Source organism: Dendrobium catenatum, unplaced genomic scaffold (genome assembly GCF_001605985.2).
Source record: "Dendrobium catenatum unplaced genomic scaffold, ASM160598v2 fragScaff_scaffold_621, whole genome shotgun sequence".
NCBI lineage: Eukaryota > Viridiplantae > Streptophyta > Magnoliopsida > Asparagales > Orchidaceae > Dendrobium > Dendrobium catenatum.
The window spans coordinates 15,768,820-15,789,717 of NW_021319083.1; the positions used below are offsets into that span (position 1 = coordinate 15,768,820).

General features: G+C 34.7%; 1 protein-coding gene across 1 annotated transcript in view; it reads left to right on the forward strand.

Annotated features, from left to right (window-relative positions):
• Window positions 1-10,978, forward strand: part of LOC110114689 (agamous-like MADS-box protein AGL9 homolog) — a 28,116-nt gene extending 17,138 nt beyond the window's left edge. Inside the window, exons 2-8 of the mRNA XM_020847641.2 lie at window positions 1,013-1,091; window positions 8,955-9,016; window positions 9,144-9,243; window positions 9,343-9,384; window positions 9,457-9,498; window positions 9,587-9,729; window positions 10,675-10,978. Of these exons, the coding sequence (XP_020703300.1) occupies window positions 1,013-1,091; window positions 8,955-9,016; window positions 9,144-9,243; window positions 9,343-9,384; window positions 9,457-9,498; window positions 9,587-9,729; window positions 10,675-10,753 (547 nt within the window). The 3' untranslated portion in view covers window positions 10,754-10,978. The remainder of the gene's footprint in view (window positions 1-1,012; window positions 1,092-8,954; window positions 9,017-9,143; window positions 9,244-9,342; window positions 9,385-9,456; window positions 9,499-9,586; window positions 9,730-10,674) is intronic.
• Window positions 10,979-20,898: the final 9,920 nt, after the last annotated feature.

Consider the following 20,898-nt stretch of genomic DNA (forward strand, 5'->3'; position numbering starts at 1 on the left):
ATGATAAATTAATTTTTTTTTTTTTTTTTGGGAAAATGGGGCAAGAAGCCCATATATTACTATGTAAGGAAATTACAAGTAAGGTAACCAAAAAAGGCTAAACTCAGAAAAAAACTGAGAATAACCAAAAACCTATATCCCCTAAAGACAATAAAAAGAGGACAAAATGAAATACTATTGGTTAATATAAATTAAAATTTTAATGATGATGGTAATGGGAGTAATCCCAAAATAGATTCATTACAAAGATCTTGGGTTACCAAAAAATGGCATTGTCTGACCATTTTTAATTGAAAATATTTATCTATAAGTATGAGTCATTTTCCATAAATGGCTTGGAAAATGGAGATCTGTAGAGGTCATCGCAGCTGTGAGTACTCAAAATATTCATTAACAAACTCCATAATAACAAGCTAATACCAACGTACATGATTAGACAACATTAGTAAGTTACTCTCATTAAGATATTTTTTAGGATCAAGTAATGGTCTCATGGAGTTAATCAATGGCTCCTTGTCATTCCTTATATGCATCACCCTACGTCCCTACTCCATGTAAGGAAGATTGGTATCGCCAAGTTGATTTACTATGAATTAATTGGCCTATTCAGTTGATTTACTATTAATGTGGCAGCTTTTTTGAGTTTTTGATTTTATTTGGTGTCTGATTTTTTCTTTGAAGTGAATTTGAACATTGATCTTGCTCTTTGAAGCCCTTGAAATATATGCATTGAGTCAAATTTGCACTTGTTCAAACAGAGATTTTTATGATCCCAACACTTTATAACCGCTAAAGATTATTATTTGTGATTTTTTATGTCAATAAATCTTTCTTGTAATGTCTTAATTTAAGGAACGAAAACAAATAAAATAAATGATAATTAGAAAGGAGGAATGCATGAGCCTATAATCCCGCATACAACTCTTTTGCATGACATCAAAAATACGTTATGCTTTGATATTTTTCAACTTTTAAGGTTCTAACTATTTATTTTTTCTTTAATGAATTTCAGTATGTTGAAGACTTTGGAACGGTACCAAAAATGCAATTATGAAGGCCCAGAAACAAATATAATATCAAGAGAGACCCAGGTAAACATATTCATTTATATTTCCTGATAGAGTTGATTGAGATTTTTCCCCGTAAAAATAAATCAACTATTATCAGTCTCACAAATGATTTTATTTTCCTTAATCCCTGAAATTTAATACAAATGTTTTATTTTGTTTATTTTTTGCCGTGTTTAGACCAAAATTAAGTCAAAGGAAGCAATGAAATTTGGATAATGCATGTCTTAATTATGAATCTACAGCAATTCAATCCAAATGTTTTATGCCTTCTCTTTTTTTATATCTTGAGTACCTGTCTACAAAAGAGAGCCTTAGTTTATTCTTAAAATTGATTAGCTTTTTCTTTCTCCAGATCAATGACAATGATAAACAAATTTGAGTTGCAATGAATTCTGCAAAGATAGAAACCAATTCGCTACAGCCAAGAAAATTACCTAAAATGTTTTATGAAAGAAATAGATTAACAAATAAGACAATATAAAGTTTTAAAAAATTATCAAAATAAAAGTGTTATCATACGTATTGATACAAAACGACTCCAAATTAGGAAATTGCAAAGCAATTAATATGAAGGAAAATTTGATAATTTATAAATCATAACGAATCAATTCAAAAATTCATTTTTTTTAAATAATAACAAATAGTACTGTAATTTAAGAAAAAAATAATTAAATAATTAAAATTATCTAAAATTTTCTGGAAGAAATTAAAAACAAATAAAATCAACAAACAAATCAAATTAATTCACATATAAGATTTTTCAGTCATTATTTTAACAAAATTAAGAGCACTAAACAAGTAAATAATAAATTAAACTAGTAAATAATAATTAAAGTAAAATACATCAAGCTTCATGCCAGTACAACAAGATGATTTTCCCCTTATTCAGGCATTCAACTTGCACTTGCACCACATTTAAAAAATAAGCAGTATTCAACTTACACTTATAAAATTAAAATTCAAAATATTCAGATACAAAGTTTCTGATTTACATGCATTACTTGACTATTTGTAGACTCGTAAGAACCTAGATTAATAAATTATTTGGCACATCACCGCGAGTAAACTCAACCATCCTATGATACAATATTAATTTAATATTAGATTAATTCCAATTTTAATATAAATTTCAAGACTACTCGAACAGTCGAACTCAGCAATCGTATCACATAATTCCCTCACACACGCGTAGCACAAGACCACATTGCTAGCAAGTTGCTCAAGCCTCGTAGAAGCTACAGACGTATGCAATAGGACAAGGATACCCATTCACCCATAATACGAAGCACACGTAATTCCTGCACGCTCCAACTGCACGCAAATTAATCTTTCTTCATAAAGACGTGCATGCAAGCCTCAGAAGCCACAATTCAAAGAGACACGTTTTCCCCCTTTTTTTTATAGGGCTTAGCCCAATTTTCATTAACAATAAAGAGAAATTACGACCTGGGCAAAGAAAAATACAGCCTAATGTGATCTAAAATACAAAAAAAGGACTGCACCAAAAAGCCACAAAAGAAAATGAGTACATAAAAGGAAACTTAATAAAAACAGAAGACACTGGACTCAGAGCGAGCAAAAGAACTATGAAAAAGCACAAAAATCAGTCACACTCTGGTTGTCGAAATTACCATCCAGGAAGAAATCCTGGTTGCCATGATGATCTTCCAGGATAATCGACTGACAAAAATTCTCCAAGATAGATATAAAAATTCATCATCGTCCAGAAAATCTGCATGAAAACTCCCAAGCAACCGAGAAATAGCACCTGACCGAAATATTAGGCAACAATAACAAGAAAGAGAGGCAGGTAGCCAAGTAGCAGGGCCCCATAATAAAAAATTGCACGATAAGTCTTCTACAAGTGAAAAATGAAGATGCAATAACTTATAAAATCCAATGAAAGGCGTCTTCTTGATTTTTCCAACCGGCAGTTTTAGCTTTTATAGCTTTTCTAATACTAAAAGTTATAGAAGAAGTATTGTTATGATGACATCCAAAACGTCTAGGATTGGGACCTCGCACTGGTGGGTAATTCCCTTGGTTGTCGACCCTTCTACGAAGCTCTTGTGGCCACTATGAAATAAGCATGGTCTCTTATAGGGCTGTCAAAAATGGGTCACGGGTCGGGTTCGGGTCCAACCTGAAATTGACCCGACACTGTTAAACCCGACCAGAACCTGACCCGTTTTTGCAAACGGGTTGGTTTTCCGAACCCAAACCCGACCCGCTTCGGGTCCGGGTCAACCCGAACCCGACCCGTTTTGGGTATATTTTATTAAATTTTTTTATTTAATTCAATTTATTTAAATCTAAATCAAATTAAGGTAAGATTTATTTCAATTAATTTAAAATAAATCAAGATTAATTTAATTTGGGCAACAATGTCATCATTTACTTATTTCATAAAAATCCTTTCAAATCCTCCTAAATTAATTATAAAATGGTCAAATCAGGTAGATTTCGGGTTTCCGGGTCAATCTGAACCCGACCCGGTTCTACAAACGGGACGAAATCCCTAACCTGAAACCGACCCGGTTCGGGTTCGGGTTGACCTGAACTCGAAATTTTCGGGTCGGGTTTTCGGGTTGGGTCAAATATTGACAGCTCTAGTCTCTTAAAGGTTCATTGAATCTTCTATCTCTAAGTGAGGGTTTCTTTTTCTTAGGTTTACTTCGCCTAAGTATTTGTAAATGGCATGGTTGGGAGGACCCTGGATTTTTATGGGTAAGCAATTTATCCTACAAAAATGATCTCTGAAGTTAAAATCCAAGCGTAGTGAATTTTCTTCCATCCCTCTCTAGATCAAACTCCATAACTCGGGACTGCATCTCTAAAATAGCTAGGACAATTGATTCTCCATCCCCCTCTTCTAAACCATCCTCTCAAGCACCTCCCTGCCCCATGGGTCAAAGCAAGAGCTAAAAATCAAGATCAAACCTCCCCCACCCTTCCCTTAACCCAAAAAATCATACTCTCAATACAACCCCTTCGAACCAGAATCCTACTCACCCCTCAGTTACCTCTCATGCTCCCTAGATTGCTCCCCAAACATATCAAACCATCTTAGTATAGATAAACTAGCAAATAGCTATGAATATGGCCGTAATAAGCCCCTCTAAATTAATTATCCCAAACCTTAATTCTACTTCAAATGAAACTGAGGTCATTCATCCACCATCACAGATCTCTTTATCAACAAATAATCCCAGTCCACAATTAACCTGCAAAGTAAACTTATGGATATTTTTATCCCATAACAAATTTGATGTTCTTGATCAGAACATTCCATGACAATCTATACTTGAAGCAAATGTCTCCAACAGTTCTCAAGTTTCGAGAGGAACTATAGTAAAATCAGGCAAGAAGGCTGCCCCCAACCTTCCAAATCTCAATGATATGTCCCTCTATTGCATCTTGGAACATTAGGGGCTTCAATAGCCTTAATAAGGTTCTCAGTTGTAAGCATTTAGTCTGTGACTTTGCAATAGACATGTTATACATTCTTGAGGTAAAAATTAATAACAATTCCTTTGCTGACCCCTGGTTCTCTGCCTCTTTGATAATGAGCAGAACTACCACAATTTTGAATACTCTAAGATGGGTAGGATTTGGGTTAAGTAGAATCTAGCAAAAATTTTCTTTAAGCCTTCATTTACCTCCTACTGATTAATTCATGGCACCATTGAAAATGGTTTTCCCTCCATGCAAATCTCTGTTGTTTATGCATCAAATTCTCATGATGAGAGGCTCACTCTTTGTAATGATCTAAAGGTCATTAGGGATTCCATCATCTCCCTTTGGATTATTATAGGTGGCTTCAATTATTATAGATTTTCATATGAGAAGGTTGGTGGAAACCCTATTCTTATCAACAAGCTTTAATTGGCACTTTAATAATTTGATTTTTTTTAACTGGTCTAAAAGAGTTGGCTTATGTGGAAAATTCTTATGCATGGTACAATCATAGGCCTCTTGATTCTATACATATAAATTTAGATATATGTTTATTAAATTAGTTATAGCTTGACTCCTTCCCTAATTCTTTTTATAAAATTAAGGCTCCTAAATGCTCTGATCATTCCCCCTTAATCTTAAACTCCCTCCCATATTTGGGCTCCGATCGAAAACTCGTGCCCCAACCTCATCACTACTCTTGGAAAAAGTTTTAATGAGGTTAAGTTTCAGGTGATATTTCAGAAGGTAGATTTTGCACTCATTTTGTAAGTACTTTATAATATGAGTTTTAGTTTTCTATCAGGGCAAGCCTCTATAGTTAATTACCCCTTTTGATAACAAGAGAGAACTTTCGATTAAGGCTAGTCATAAGATAGGCATTGAATACCCATATAATAACAACAACTTTAAGATTTGACTTTGATATTAAAACTTAGAGTTTATGACTTAAAATTTATTACTGTATACTTAAAACTGATGATGGGGGAATGAAGACGAGTCCGATCAAGATCTCATGGTTCTATCATCCCGGATTATCATGATCCCTGGTCTACTTTGTCAGAGGAGATAGTTGAGCCAACCTGATAGAAGGCACATTATCGGTGACCATGAGTTGTTTTATCCAAGAATACCTTATAGACCTAGGAAGGTGTTAGTCTAAGTTAATAAATAAATTTGAATCCACCTTAACTGACATAGGGCTTTATGCCTATTGAATATACCTATAAGCCATTACTCAAGGGTTTGATGCCATTAGGGAACATACGGGCTTTTGTCGTGATCGTAATATAATGGTGTCATTTTATAATAAAATTACTTGATAAGAGGACACATGTCACGTTCATGCTAGCAAAAGACTATTTGAGGATGAATTTTAGTTATACACCCGACATGACATTCACTCTTTCTAAGTTGAGGTTAATTTCAAATTTATCACCCTCGATAAATGATTACGGGAGGTGGATCGGTTTGAGTTTTAAGTTTTTTTGTGATAGATTTTATTTTAAGAATTCATATTTTTCTTAGTTTTAAGATTTGACCCATCCAGTTAAAATTTCCTATCAATACGACAATCATCAGGATGACGTTAAAATCATTTGTATTTTCATATGAATTTGGGAGGCATTTTATAATTCAAGTCAGGTCGACTCCAATCCTTTCATGGATGAGATAAAATTTGAATATTTGACCTGTGTAATATTCTCAGACATTGAAATTTGTAAACTTATCACATTTCTCGGAGCACATGCGGGTTTTATTTTCAAATATATTTTCAATATTATCTTAAGGATATAGCCTTCTGTCTGCTTGTACAAGTGTTGTGGATTCGATGGCGTGTAGGGAATATTTATTCAATAAGCACTAGAAAATCATATTATGGCTTATGAGTTACACCATTTGATATGAATATCCTATTACTGTTTATAGGCTAATTGTGTGCACTACCAATCCCTTGCTCCTGCTCATAGATAAACTATAGCATGCATTAAAAGTTCCCCGCTACTATCCTTAGACATGCTGGTTTGTTTTGTTCAAGCTTCTTGTCCATGCCCATAGGATAATCATTGTGGGAATTCTCTACTCCCATTTACAGGTAAATTGTAGTGTGCTGCTCACAAGTTTGTTAATATTGCCCGCAAGTGTGGCTTAGACAATTTTTTTTAGTATAAGATCTTAATGAATTATAGGAATTATTTATTTTTCAAATCATCAAACTATGATTTCTCTTTATTGTTAAACACATTTATATATTGTGTATGAAGCATCATAATCAATTATGCATTGTTCACAAAGGTTTTTTGTACTTCTTATGATCTCTTCATATGCATGGATGACTAGGTCCATCTGAAGAACTATAAGATTTGGAGGAAGTTTTTCGGTTCTACATAGACCCTGAGAGATGCTAACTCTTGATACATGTTCATCTATAGAAAGAAGGTCTAATCCGATCGATCTCCACTTAGCAAAGGATTTCCCATAGAACTTTCAAAAGGGAACCTAGAGAAGTTCTTTGTTTATAGGACATCAAACGACAATTAAACCCTAGACAATTAAATGTCAAATGTTCTGTTATATGTTTCTTGAACTTGGAATATGAAAGATATATTCAATCCTTTCAACATAAAGGTTATTCAACCCAAAAAGACTCATTCTTCATGCTATCAATCATGCTCATGGCAGTACTAGGCATCTTATTATTCCAACCATCTCAGTAGCTATTCAAAATAGATGAGGTTATAGATTTTTGCAGTGATTGTCTGCAACAAAGGAGATAATTGCTATAACTTTATCGGAATGGGTAGGACAATCCATACAAATCATTAAAAGGATAGAAATTTTCCATTACAAGATCATAACTTTTCACATTCTGATGAAAAGTAGGCCACGTCATTAAAAGGTGCGCAGAATGCCATGAGTAGGGTGTGGAGGTGAGCGACCACCCCGATTGAAAGAAGAAGAACAATTGCGACAACATGATGTAGCAGGACTATGCATGGAGCGGCCACAAAATGCAACAAGCACAAAGGTAGAATCGCCAGCGTTGACAAATGGGATGTCGGCTGTATGATCAACTGTAATATTCAACTCTTCAGTACAAATCAAGGCATACGTGTCATCTAAGTTGATAAGATGCAATTTTGTTTGAATTGCAGTTTTAAACGCATTGTAAGAGGAGAGTAGCCCATTAAAGGTATAGAGAATAATGTCCTCAGTGTCAAAAGTAGATCTGACATCATTAATAACATCAACCTTCTCTTTGATATTAGAGAGATATTGAACCATAGATTTGTCTCTCATTTGTATGTGATGCAGCTCATTTTTCAACTAAAGAATGTGGGGATTGGACGATTGCAAGAAGCGTTCAAGAGTAAGCCAAATATAATGGAAGGAGTGAAGAGTGAGACGTAAGGAAGTAACGAAGGTGAAATAGTGGAAAATAAGGCTGCCGCAAGGTTTTGGTCTACTAGCATCAATGTTTGGAATGTGGGATTTGCAACAATGGAACCATCAAAAAGAAGTTTTTGTTTAGGAGGTTTAGGCCGGAAGAGTATCGTCAAGGTAACCAATATAACCATTAGCACTAAAAAATTTTAGGATCAGCGCACGCCAAATATGATAGTTATATGTGATTAATTGAATATTAAGCACAGATTTTACATTGGCCATAAGAAATTTAATTTGGGAGGGATGGGATTTTCATTTGAAGCCTGAGATGAGATGGGTGTAAGAGAGGACAAAGTATCTGCTGATGCCGCCATGAAAAGCTGTAGTTGTGAAGAGCTCCAGGAGAGAAAAAAAAAAAGAAGAGAAATCACCAGAAGCAGTAATGCTAAAAAATCTCTGATACCATGTTGGACAACCTAATATGTAGCAAATTAACTCATACAGACTACATTGAATATAGAGGAAAAAGTGAAAAAACCTTTCGTTATGTTATCTAACCCATCTGTTCAAGATATTACAAATGATATATAAAGCATATGACTAGAGAGTTGGTTATAAGTCAACTGTTCATTTTATTTGTATAGAGCATCAACAGTGATCAATATGACTGGCAGTAAAAGTGGAGAATATGGCAGCAGTGGTTGTGGAGCAGAGCACTTTATAAGTGCAATTTTAGATAGCTTATCAAGATGATTTATCATATATTTTATTCAAAAACCTGAAATTGACTATGCGACAAACCATTTTTTTAACCTTATTATGAAATTGACTATGGGACAATCCAATTCTGAAATTGACTATAAAAAAATTCACACTCAAATGTTGCAACTTTTTAAACATGAACGGTTTTAATTATCAAAATTATAAACTAAATCTTGAGAGCTTGGGATATTTACATCTAAATTTCTTTTCTTCACTGCTCAAACCAAAACTAAGATCATCAAAATGATTACTAACTGTTATGGTTCTTGTTGGGCGCAGAGTAGTCAGCAGGAGTACTTGAAACTTAAAGCCCGAGTAGAGGCCTTACAAAGATCTCAGAGGTGAAACATTTGCCACTCTGATCACTTTACCTACATTTTTAAATTCTCTAGGCAGGTATTCGATATTGCTAGATACAAGAGAGAAATAATACTCTTTATCTCATTATTTCATCTGCGAGTGCTCTAGGAATTTGCTTGGCGAGGACCTAGGTCCACTGAGCAGCAAGGAGCTCGAACACTTGGAGAGGCAGCTGGACGCCTCTCTTAAACAGATTAGATCAACAAGGGTATCAATTATATGCATTTTCTTACTAAAGATATCAAAATCTATGAAGAAAACCTCTTACATGCTGATAAGTAATTAAAAAACTTCTGTATTGAAACAGACCCAGTTCATGCTCGACCAGCTAGCTGACCTTCAGCGAAGGGTAAATGTTAAAATACTATGACCGGTTTCAGTGTGCCAATGGAAACTTATAGCTGTTATTTTTTTTCGACAGGAGCAAATGCTATGCGAGGCCAATAAAGCTCTGAAGAGAAGGGTAATCAGAATGAAGAAATCTATTTTCTCCAAATTTTCCATTCTAACTTTGTATGTTCTTGATGTGGATTCTATGGTCATGTGAGCAGTTTGAGGAAAGTAATCAGACAGCCCATCAGCAAGTCTGGGATCCTAGCTCTACGCATGCTGTTGAATACGGAAGGCACCCGGCTCAGCACCATGCCGATGTATTCTATCACCCCTTGGAATGCGAGCCAACATTGCAGATTGGGTATGTTATTTTGGAGAAATTATTAGGTGCGGAGTCCGGACGCAGAGATACGTCTGGACATCCACTTAAAATGTGACATATGGAGTGCGCTTTGATTACACTTTTTTGTGCGCTTTAACTATACTTTAGTTGCGCTTTGACTATTGTTTTGTTGCGCTTGTTTACTGCACTTTTTTACTACGTTTTACCTGTGCTTTTGATGCGCTTGGCTTAAAATTCCGCGGACACATTAAATATACAAAGTAAAAAAAAAAATCAAATTGAATATCCATGTGTCAATATTTTATTAGAGTCCGGACGTATCTCTACGTCTGGACTCTGCACCTAATAATTTCCCGTTTTTGTGAGAACTAGTGGTTTGAAAGGGAAGACAAACTCCCAAAATAACGAGAAATTATTAGGTGTGGAGTCCAGACTTGGAAATATATCATGACTCCAATAAAATATTGACACATGGATATTCAATTTGATTTATTTTTTTTACTTTATATATTTAATGTGTCCGTGGAACTTTAAGCAAAACACATCAAAAGCGCAGTAAAAAACTGCAACAAAAGAGCAGTCAAAGCACAACTAAAGTGTAGGTAAAACACAAATAAATGACACAAAAAAGTACAATCAAAGCGCGCTCCACGTCTCACATTTTAAGTGGATGTCCGAACGTATCTCTGTATCCGAACTCCGCACCTAATAATTTCTCCTTTCTTGGACATTATCGGTAGTTATTAACGAATGGTAGCTCAAATAAAAATAGAAATACTCTTAACACCAACTCTGTCAATATTTATACATGAATACTGTCGATTTTTATGTTCACTTAGACTTAGTATTGCAGGTTGCTTGCACAACACTATCATCATTTCTTAAACGTAAAGAACAGAGATTCTAATTTTTCTAAATATGACTACATTATTTTTCTCCTTTTGTTATTTTTATTTTAAACAGGTATCATTCTGATATAACAATGGCACCAACGACTGCTACAAACGTCAGTAATTACATGCCGCCTGGTTGGCTCGTATGAAAGGCTAAAAATTTCTTGTTTTCTACCTTATTATGTTCTGTATCCTCAAAACTTTTTTTTTAAGTGTCAATTGTGGCCATGTCTGTACAAGATGTCTATTCTATTTGAAGTCATCCCGGTCATAATTATTTGGAATTCTTATCTATAAAACAGCTGTGCTTGTACTTTGTAATAGAAGACAAATATTTAGCAATCATATCCTTTGTTGGATAGGTTTTGCTTTCATTTGCTTCCTTCTTTATCAGTCGTTTCTAGTTGCTAGATTAATAGTTGTCCATTTTTCATTAAAAAAGTTGTTATTTTCTTAAATATTATGAAATGCTCAACTTTTTTAGCTTAAAATAGATACTGGACAACTTTTTTAATGCTTTCTAAAACCGTTTTTTAGTTAAAAAATTTTGTAAAGAAAAGGTTGTCACAAGCGATGTCTTCGTGTATTAAATCTTGCATGTTGCGATCAAATCGTTGAGAATTAAAGAAAAGCAAAAAAAAAATATAGGTTGGGGTTTTGTTATGAATTTTAATATTTATGTGAGAATTTAAAGAATATATGTAAAAATATTTTAGTTTATTAAATAATCAATTTTAAGATGTTGTATGTAATTGCTCCAAGGAAATGAGATAATTTTTATATGAATTTAGCTTAAGAATAAATTTGTGCTACTAATACTAACCAAATATTAATTATTGAAGTAACAATTTTTATTAAGCTAAACTTACTAAAAATATCTCCATAGTTAGATTTAGTTATTTGATTTTAGTGTAATTCATAAAAAAATTATTGAATCGACAAAAAAATATAGAGCATGTATGTTGCACTTTATGATTTTATGATTAAACTTAATAAAAGTTTGAAATAAAATTGAATTGGGACTAATATCTTGTTGTTTTTCAGAAAGTTTGAACTGCAATGACTATTATTAATTTGGATAACATGTTAATACAATAGTGGTTGCATGGAGGCATGAGAGAAGATGGTAATTTCTGCGGGCTAATATATTTGCGGTATTAGAGAGAGAACTTTTCATCTTAACGATGCACGAAAAATCAACACATAAACTAATAGTTAAGAGAGTGAGAAAATACTAGAACTTTTGACGTGAAAAATCCGAAAAGGAAAAAATTATAGGGCCTTCCCCATTTGAAATGATTTCACTAAAGTCTAAGCAAGTTACAGAGGTTAAATCGTCCTTGAACTCAAAGATGATGAGAATACAATATGTTGGAGAATTGATCAAATTTTAGCCAAACTTTGATGGATACTCCAACAAGTGAAAGTCCAATGACATTTGGTGGACGGAAGCAGGTCTCACATCAAACAATGGCGGTTATCTGACGACGGTCGATTGTTGAAAAGTGATTCGGCAGTTATCAATGGGCGGAAGTACAATGGTAATTGATGGTTGGAATAAGATCTGACGGCTACCAATGAGCATAAATTCAATAATGGTTGGTGGTCAAAGATTCGACGACGGACAACAAACAAGCAGAAATCTGGATACAGTTGGTGGTCGGGAAGAAATTCGGCGAAAACCAAAAAACAAGCGGAAGTCTCGCGACAGTTGATTGTCAGGAAGAGATCCGACGGCGGCCAACGAACAAACAAAAATCTGGAGACAGTCGGAGATCTGGCGGCGGACAATGAACTGGCAAAAATCCGATGATAGTCATTGGTTGAAAAGATATTCGGAGGGGGCCAATGAATAGGCGGAAGTACATTGATGACTGGTGGTTGCCCAAGATCGGAGGTCCGATCGGTAGTCGAGAAGAAATAGGAGTTTATTTTTGAGGAGGGGGGAATTTATATTGGAATATTTTGCTATAATTTTTTAAAATTTATGACAAATTTACTATTATAATGTATATCTTAATAAACTAAAAAAGATATAAAATTTGCCGTATAATTAATGCGGTAAATAACGAGTTGGGCCGTTGAACTAGTTTATGTAGTTTATTTATTGTTCGATATTTATTAAACTAAGATTTTGTGCGGAATTATTTTTTTATTGGTTTTTAAAATAACTTTATAATATAATTTACTTTAAATAATAAAAATTAGTAGTCAAAACTCAAAAGCATTTCGAAACAAGTTAACGATAAGTTTGGCGTTTGCCATGGAGAAGTCCCTGTCTAATAAATCAGAGTTTGCACTCTTTGAAATCAATTCTCTCAATATGAGAGATGAATCAGATGATCATTCAATTATAGAAATAAGTTTTTAGCATTTAATTATGAGAGATCATTTAAAAGTTAGGGGTTATTTGGTTCGTTAAAAAAAGAATGCAATGCAGAAAGAAGACAGTGTAAATAGAATATTTTAGAATTATTTGGATAAGTGTAAGCAAATTCAGTTGAATGATTTTTTTTGTTTGATTTGAAATAAAATGAACGTAGTGTCAAATTTAAAAATTTTAGCCGATTGCGGAAGGTGGCGGTGGCCGGAGGGTGGTGGCGGTGGCGGCGATCGGTGGCGATGGTCAGTAGGGTGCGGTGGCGGTGGTGGACATAGGGTGGCGACAGTGGTGGTTGGTGGCGATGGCCGTCGGCGGTTGGTCGGCGGTGATGGCGATTGGCAGCGGTCAAGCAAGCTTGCATGCGGTGTAAAGCATTCTCACTCAAAACTGAGTGAACTTGTTTTATCTCAAAAAAGAATTAGAATTGTTTATACTACATTTACTTTACGCTAAATTTCTTTTTCATTCAACCAAACATCTAAATTGTTAAAACCCTCTATTTGAAATACTTTACTCCAAAAGTAATTCAACTAAATAGGCCCTTAAGCAATCATAGTTAATAGAAAAGATAGTTGAATGGATGTAATTACATGCTAAATTTGTACACGTTAAGTTCTGCTAATTTTGTTCAGTAGACTTTCCTATATGAAAAGGTATTTTATTCTAACATTTTACTCTATCTTATATAGGAAATTATGAGGGATAAAACATAAAGTATATAGCTTGAACTTATAATCTTGAAGATACAGTCAACTCCATCAACCATCTCTCTATTAATTCCCAGCATCCTTTTACAGAAATGATAACAAAGAGAGAAAAATTATTCTTCCTTGTATGATCTTTATATAATACTTTTCTCAGCCATGAAGCAACCAACGCTCATTTGTTCAAAATCTTATCATGGGCGATGGTGGCTTCATGGCTGAGATGTTGAGAACATTTCAATCTAATAGCTAATATTGACTCTGTAGAATATTTTCCTATCTTTATTTATAAAAGTCATTAATTATATATTATAGAATTATCTAATTCATTGTTTTAAAATATATTTCTGGAATCCTCTAAAACATTCTTCATAAAATAAGACTCTAGAATTTTCTAAAGACTTTTCTAGATTATGAGCTCAATTAAAAGGCCAAATTAATTAAATCAAGTTTAATTTTCGACGCCCCCTCTTAAACTTGATTTGTCATCCTGAGCAATTTATTATCCTGATAAAATCTTCACGTGTGAGGAGCTTGATGAATATATCAGCTACTTCACATGCTCTATTTGCACATCCTTGTGATGTAGTCTCTAATGAAGTAATATCGTGTGTTATGTTTACTTCGATCATGAAAATAGAATTCTTAGCCAAAGTGATAGTTGACTTGTTATCTACACAAATCATTATTGGCTCTTCTTGTGGCAATCTTAACTCCTTTAATAAAATTCGAAGACAAATTGCATGACAGACACATGAAGTTGCAGCAAACTACTCAGCTTCATAAATAGAAATGGCGTCGATTGGTTTTTTATTTGACATCCAAGTAAAAACAATGTCTCACTACAGGAAAACACACGAATACCGTCGGATGTTCCGACAGAATTTTTTGCATCGGTAAATACGACGTTTGTACCGGCGCATAATGCAAAGGAATATTAACGGCGTTTATTCCAGGAAACTTGTCGACGTCCATTGCATCGGTAGTAACGTCGGAAATTAGCATCTTTTCATTATTACCGGTAGAGTTTACGGCGGAATATGCCGGCGGAGAATACGTCGACTATTTTAAACTCAACAACTTGAAACCGACGAAACGTGCGTAGGAAAAAGTTCCGGCGTCCGGGCCGGACGCCGGAAAGTCCGCCGGCGAAAGCCCTATTTCTGAACACGACCCGTTTGGCTGCTCATTTCATTCCGGTCTTTCTCTGGCATGTAGAACACAAACCCTGTAGTGCTTTTTTGCTCATCAAAGTTTTCGGCCCTATCGCTTTTACAATATCCGACAAGTTTGAAATCATTTGATGATGAATACAATAAGCCAAAGTCGATCATACCTTTGATATAACGAAGAATCCTCTTGACAGCCTTTAAGTGAGTAGTAGTTGGTGCCTCCATATAACTACTAACAATTCCAACAGGATGAAGGATGTCCGACCTAGTGCAAGTTATATAACACGAGCTACCAACCAACCTCTTAAAAAATATTGAATTGACAATTTCATCATTCTCCTTTTTTAATAACTTACCTCCACATTCCATCGGAGTGCTTATTGGGTTCCAATCATTCATATTGAATTTTTTGAGTATTTTTTTTTTCATGGCTTTCTTGAGAAATCTAGATGCCTTCATCCTTTTGCTTAACTTCAATAACGAGATAATACGCTATTTGTTCAATGTCCATCATCTTGAACTCTTTAGCCATCACTTTCTTGAATTCTTTAAACATACGCGAATTACTTATAGTGAAGATCAAGTCATCCACATACAAGCACACTATCAAAATATTTGCATCCTTGACTTTGATGTAGAGGCATGCTCATAAGGACATTTGATGAAGTTATTCTCAAAGAAATATTTGTCGATGTGATTGCTTCATACCCTAGGTGCTTATTTTAACCCGTAGAGAGCCTTCTTCATCTTCAAAGTATTGTCTTCTTTCCCTTTGACTTTATAGCCCAAGTTGTTGAATATGGACTTTCTCTTTAAGGACTCCATTTAGAAAAGGAAGACCTTACATTCATTTGATATATTTTTCACCTATTTTGAGCTGTCAAATAAATGATTAGCCTTATAATTTCAAGTTAAGCAACATGAGAAAATAGCTCATCATAATTAATGCCAGCTATTTAGTTGTAATCTTTTATCACCAATCTTGCTTTATATTTCTCGACTTCTCCTTTGACATTTTTTTTTTATTTGTACACCCACTTTACACAAATTGCAATGTGTCATATTGGAAGTGTAGCTAACACCTATGTATCATTATTCTCGATTGCCTTGATTTCTCTATTCATTGCATCCTTTCAGTTCTTACTTTGCATGAATTCTTGAAAGTTGACTGGTTCATAATAAAAAAAGAGGCAAAAGAGAGTGAGATTGTATTGATTATCAATTATCTCATAAGTTTCCTATAAACTTTTGAAGCATGATACTTTTTTGCTTGAAGATGATGAAGATGATATGTCCTTTTGAGAACTTACTGTTGGTGTAGTTGGTGGTGTTGTAAACTCAAATCTTTTTTGATCCATCCTTAGATGCTCAACTTCTTCACCTTAAAGAATTTATAGTAATTGTCATGTGGGTTTCAAACCCATTCTCCTTCTTCATTGAAGATGACATCACAATTGGTAATTGTCTTCATAGTATTTGGATTATATAACTTTTAGCATTTTGAGCTAGAGTTATAATCAATGAAAATATACGTTTCACTCTTGTTATCCAATTTACATTATTGCTCATCAGGTACGTACATATGAACTATGCTTCCAAACACTCTTAGATAGGAGATATTGGGCTTCCTTCCATTCCATGCTTCCTGCAGTGTCATTCCTCACACACTTCTTGTTGGAGATTGATTGGACAAGTAAACCGTGCATGCAATAGCTTTAGTCCACAATTCCTTAGGTAACCTAACTCTTGGAACTCTTGAACATACTTTGAGCTATATCAAGGACAGTTCAATTTTTTCTTTATGCTACACCATTTTGTTGAGGAGATCTTGATACGGTCAATGCATTCCATTAGATTCACAAATTTCTTAAAATTCCTTTGAATTAAAATCCCCTCTTTGATAAGATAGTATAGCTTTGATCTCGAGGCCGCCTTATTTTTTCATCAAGGCTTTGAAAATTTTGAATGATTTAAAGACCTCCAATTTTTTCTTCAAAAAATATACACAAGTTTTTCTTGAAAAATTATATCTTAAGAGAAGGAAATAATCACTCTTATAGAAAGAGATTAGCTTGATTGGACCACATATTTTCGCATATACGAGTTCAAGTGACTTTTATGTTCTATAATTTGACTCCTTTGGAAAGCTCTTCATAAATTGCTTCTCGAGCAAGTAGCCTTCATATATTTGATATGGGTGATTGATGCAAGACAAACCTCTCACCATTTTCTTCTTTAACAATAGCTTCATTCCTCCAATATTAACATGCCCAAATCAAAGATGCCAGAGCCAATATTGATCTTTGCAGAAGGCTTTAAGATAATTGGCAAAATCATTTTGAATACTGAGCAAGAATATTCTATTTCTTGATATTGGTATCTTTGCAACTAGGTTGCTCGTATTATCTCTTATTGAAATGTTCTAGTCTTTCAAATGAATATCATAACCTTTCTCTAAGAGTTGACTCAGACTCAGGATATTACTCTTTATATTTTACACATAATAGACGTTAGACATGAATTGGTGCTTTCCATTCTTCAATTAGATAAAAATATTACATTTACCCTTTAAAGCTACCTTGGACTCATATCCAAAGGATACATTGCTTCTCATCGACTTGTCACGTTTTGTGAACATGTTTTTTCTTCCACACATATGGTTGCTTGCACCGGTGTCCAAATATCATATTTTATCTTCGCCTTTTTCATTCTCCTTATACGCTAGTATCAAAGTGTTATCTTGTTGTATTCTCTCTTTCATGTAATCATTCTTCTCTTCAACTTTATTGTATTGGGAGTTTTACATTTTGCAGCATAGTGACCAAATTTTAAACAATTATAGCATATCACTTAAGATTTTTCATACATTGGTCTTGATTTTCCACTTCCACTCCCTCTTGTTGAACTTCTTCCTTGTCCAAAATTGATATTATTGTTCTTATAATTGTTAGAGGTCCTACCTCATCCACGTCCATGACCACGGCCTTGTTCTCGACTATGACCTCTTCCTTGTTGGCTTATAACATACTCGAGGCTCTCTTCTTTAGTTGAATTAATTTTTGTCTTCAGGAGTTATTTCATGATCATTTGCTTCTTCTTTTTCTTTTCTTCATAGACTTGTAATTAATCCAGGAGTTGCTCGACTGTCATCAGAGCCCTACATAGTGTACCCATACCCACACCCACCCATGTACCCACCCATACCCAATGGATATGGGTACGCTCATGGCCTTGTGGGTGGTTATGGATGTGTACTCAATATCGGGGGATAAATCAATTTACATTGCTAATCATCATATATCTTGTATTACTGCAATCCTCACTACATAGTGTGTAGCACTTAAACCACACTATGACTACGGTGAATTTTGATATGTGGCTTGAAAGTTTGCAATCAAAGCAAAGGGAAATAAGCCTCAAGTCAATCATTCCGTGGCAGACTGCATTCAAAAAGCATAGAAAGTGAGTGGATATAGGTGGGTACGACATCCAGAAAGTCACCATGCATGGGCGTTGGTGGGTGAATTGAAGCCCATCTGAGTGAAGCATGGGTACCCAATCAGGACCTTATGTAGGACTTTGATTGTCATAGCATCTAATCAGTCATTGGTTTCTTCAATGTTGGTGTCAATATGTTGAATCTAAAGATCGAAGGATTTTCTTTTTAATTCTTACATCTTCTAGCTTCTCTACATTTCTTTTTAATTTATTAGAAATGACTAAGACTCTAGTAAAGTAATCGGAGCCGGCTTCGACTTCTTTCATATGTAAGGCTTCAAACTCATCTCTTAATGTTTGGAGACACCTTCTGACTTACTCCGGTCCTTTATAAGAGGTATGAAGCTTCTCCCATGCCTCTTTGGCAAACTTCGCATCAAGAATTTTCTCAAAAGCATCATTATCTAATCCTTGAAAGATTAGATAGAGAGCTTTCTTGTCTCTCTTTCTTGAATATCTTAAACTATCCTTTTGAGTTTGGGATAGACTTGACTCGTCTTGTGGGTCATTGTAGCCATTCTCTACTATCTCCCATACATCTTGCGCTCCAAGAAGGGACTTCATCTTGATGCTAAAATTGTCATAGTTGCTATTGTTGAGCGTTGGGATTTAGAAGGGGATTATATCGTTGCTTGCCATCTCTTTAGAAAGAAACTTTGGCTCTGTTACTACTTTGTTGGAAAATAAGAGGTTATTATAAAAGGAGGAATTCTAAAAAATAAGAGGAATAATTATAAAACTACTTTTATTTCACTCTTACACTTCTTGATTCTACTTCATACAAAACTCAAAGACACCACATCAATTTATACTAATGACACTCCAATTAGGATTGTGCTAAGAGATTTCAACCTAATGATAGCTATCAACTATGTACAATATTCTCCTATATTCATTTACAAAAATAATTAATTACATATTCTAGAATTCTCTAAATTACTCTTTTAAAATATATTTCTAAAATTCTCTAAAACATTCTTCATAAAATGAGACTCTAGAATTTCTATAGACTTTTATGAGCTCAATTAAAAGGCCCAATAAATTAAATCAAGTTTAATTTTCAACAAGTAATTGCAATTTCCATATGCCAAACAAATCTCTTCATTGTATATCTCCTCCAACAAAATACAATAAATTCATATTCCCCATAAATAAATTAAAAATTCTAACTTTATATATGAAATACCTCCAATGATATAATTTAATATTATTGAGTTTTATTTGATATAATGATTTGAATTGAGTTCTATTAATTATAGAGGAACATGATTTGACGAATCAAACAACACAAAAAAAAATTCCTCCGTTCCTCAAAAACAAAAAAGACAAAAAAATCTCAAACAAACAAAGCCTGAAATAGATTTCAAGCATCCGCTACTGCTAGCTTCGATTAAATTCGCTAAAAAAACTAGTGATCCCTCTCGGTCTCTTCCATCCTCCCGTGTCCGGTTACCCTTCACCCAATTCCTTGGTCTCCCATATCTCTTTCCTGGCCACAGAAGAAGCATCTTTATGGAAAATGTGGAAGCATCGCACGTCAGAATCAATTATGATAGCTTTGCCGTTACTCATTCGCTTACTCTCTCCCCAACTCTTTTTGACTCCGACTTCTTCATCTAAGCTCCAATATCGAATCTGAGGATCTTCATCTTGCTGGCACTCGGAGAATGACGAGAGGATAGGAGGGAGGAGAGGCGGATGAATCCTAATTTTAATTTCAGTATTGAGTCGAGAGTATCTCAAATTCGCAGCGGCTCTTTCTTCCCATATTGTTCTCAAGTTCATAATCTACCAGCTAGTGATCCTTCTGTTGTTTGGGACTAACGTTTCCGAGGATGAAACCAGAAGAGCAGCAATCTAGGTCATCAAGGTTACTGGACGAGCTCTGTGCATTCCTTTTCACCACCCTGCGTTTTCCCAGGACCGAAATCCCCTGCGCAGGCCACACTGCGCTGGCGGCGCGGGAGAGGTTGCCGCCGCTTTCGCCTGGGGGGCTGACTGCGCTGATGCTGGGCATCTCTCTGTCGTTGATGTTGAGTGGGTCGATCACGTTCATGATCGGTTTTATGATGATGCCGTGGGTTTTGGGGATGGTGATGTTGCTTTACTTCATCGGGCTCTTTTCAATCATCTCCATGCTGTGGAAGGTGGTTCTCAGACTCTCCTCTTCGCCATCTCCGTCAAGGTCGTTCCTGAAAGGAATCTCCGGTGCGTTTCTCTAAAATTAGGTGCTGGTATCCTGCGGATCCTTACCAGATTTGGGTATATTCGTGATCATGTGTATATGTGGTGTGGAAATTGTTAAACTATTTTCTTAAGAGTTTGAAGTAGTTTTCCTACTGAATATAACAAGATGAAAATTACATTTGTTTTGTTCTGTGTTCTCATCAATGTGCGGATTGTTATTATATTTTATTTGTAGTTAGGGAAATTTGTGGTTCCATTTTTTTGAATTGTGTAATATTTATTCAGTACGTGTGATTGGATTATTTCGATATGGGATCATTCATGGATTTCATGATTACCGGCCAATTTTT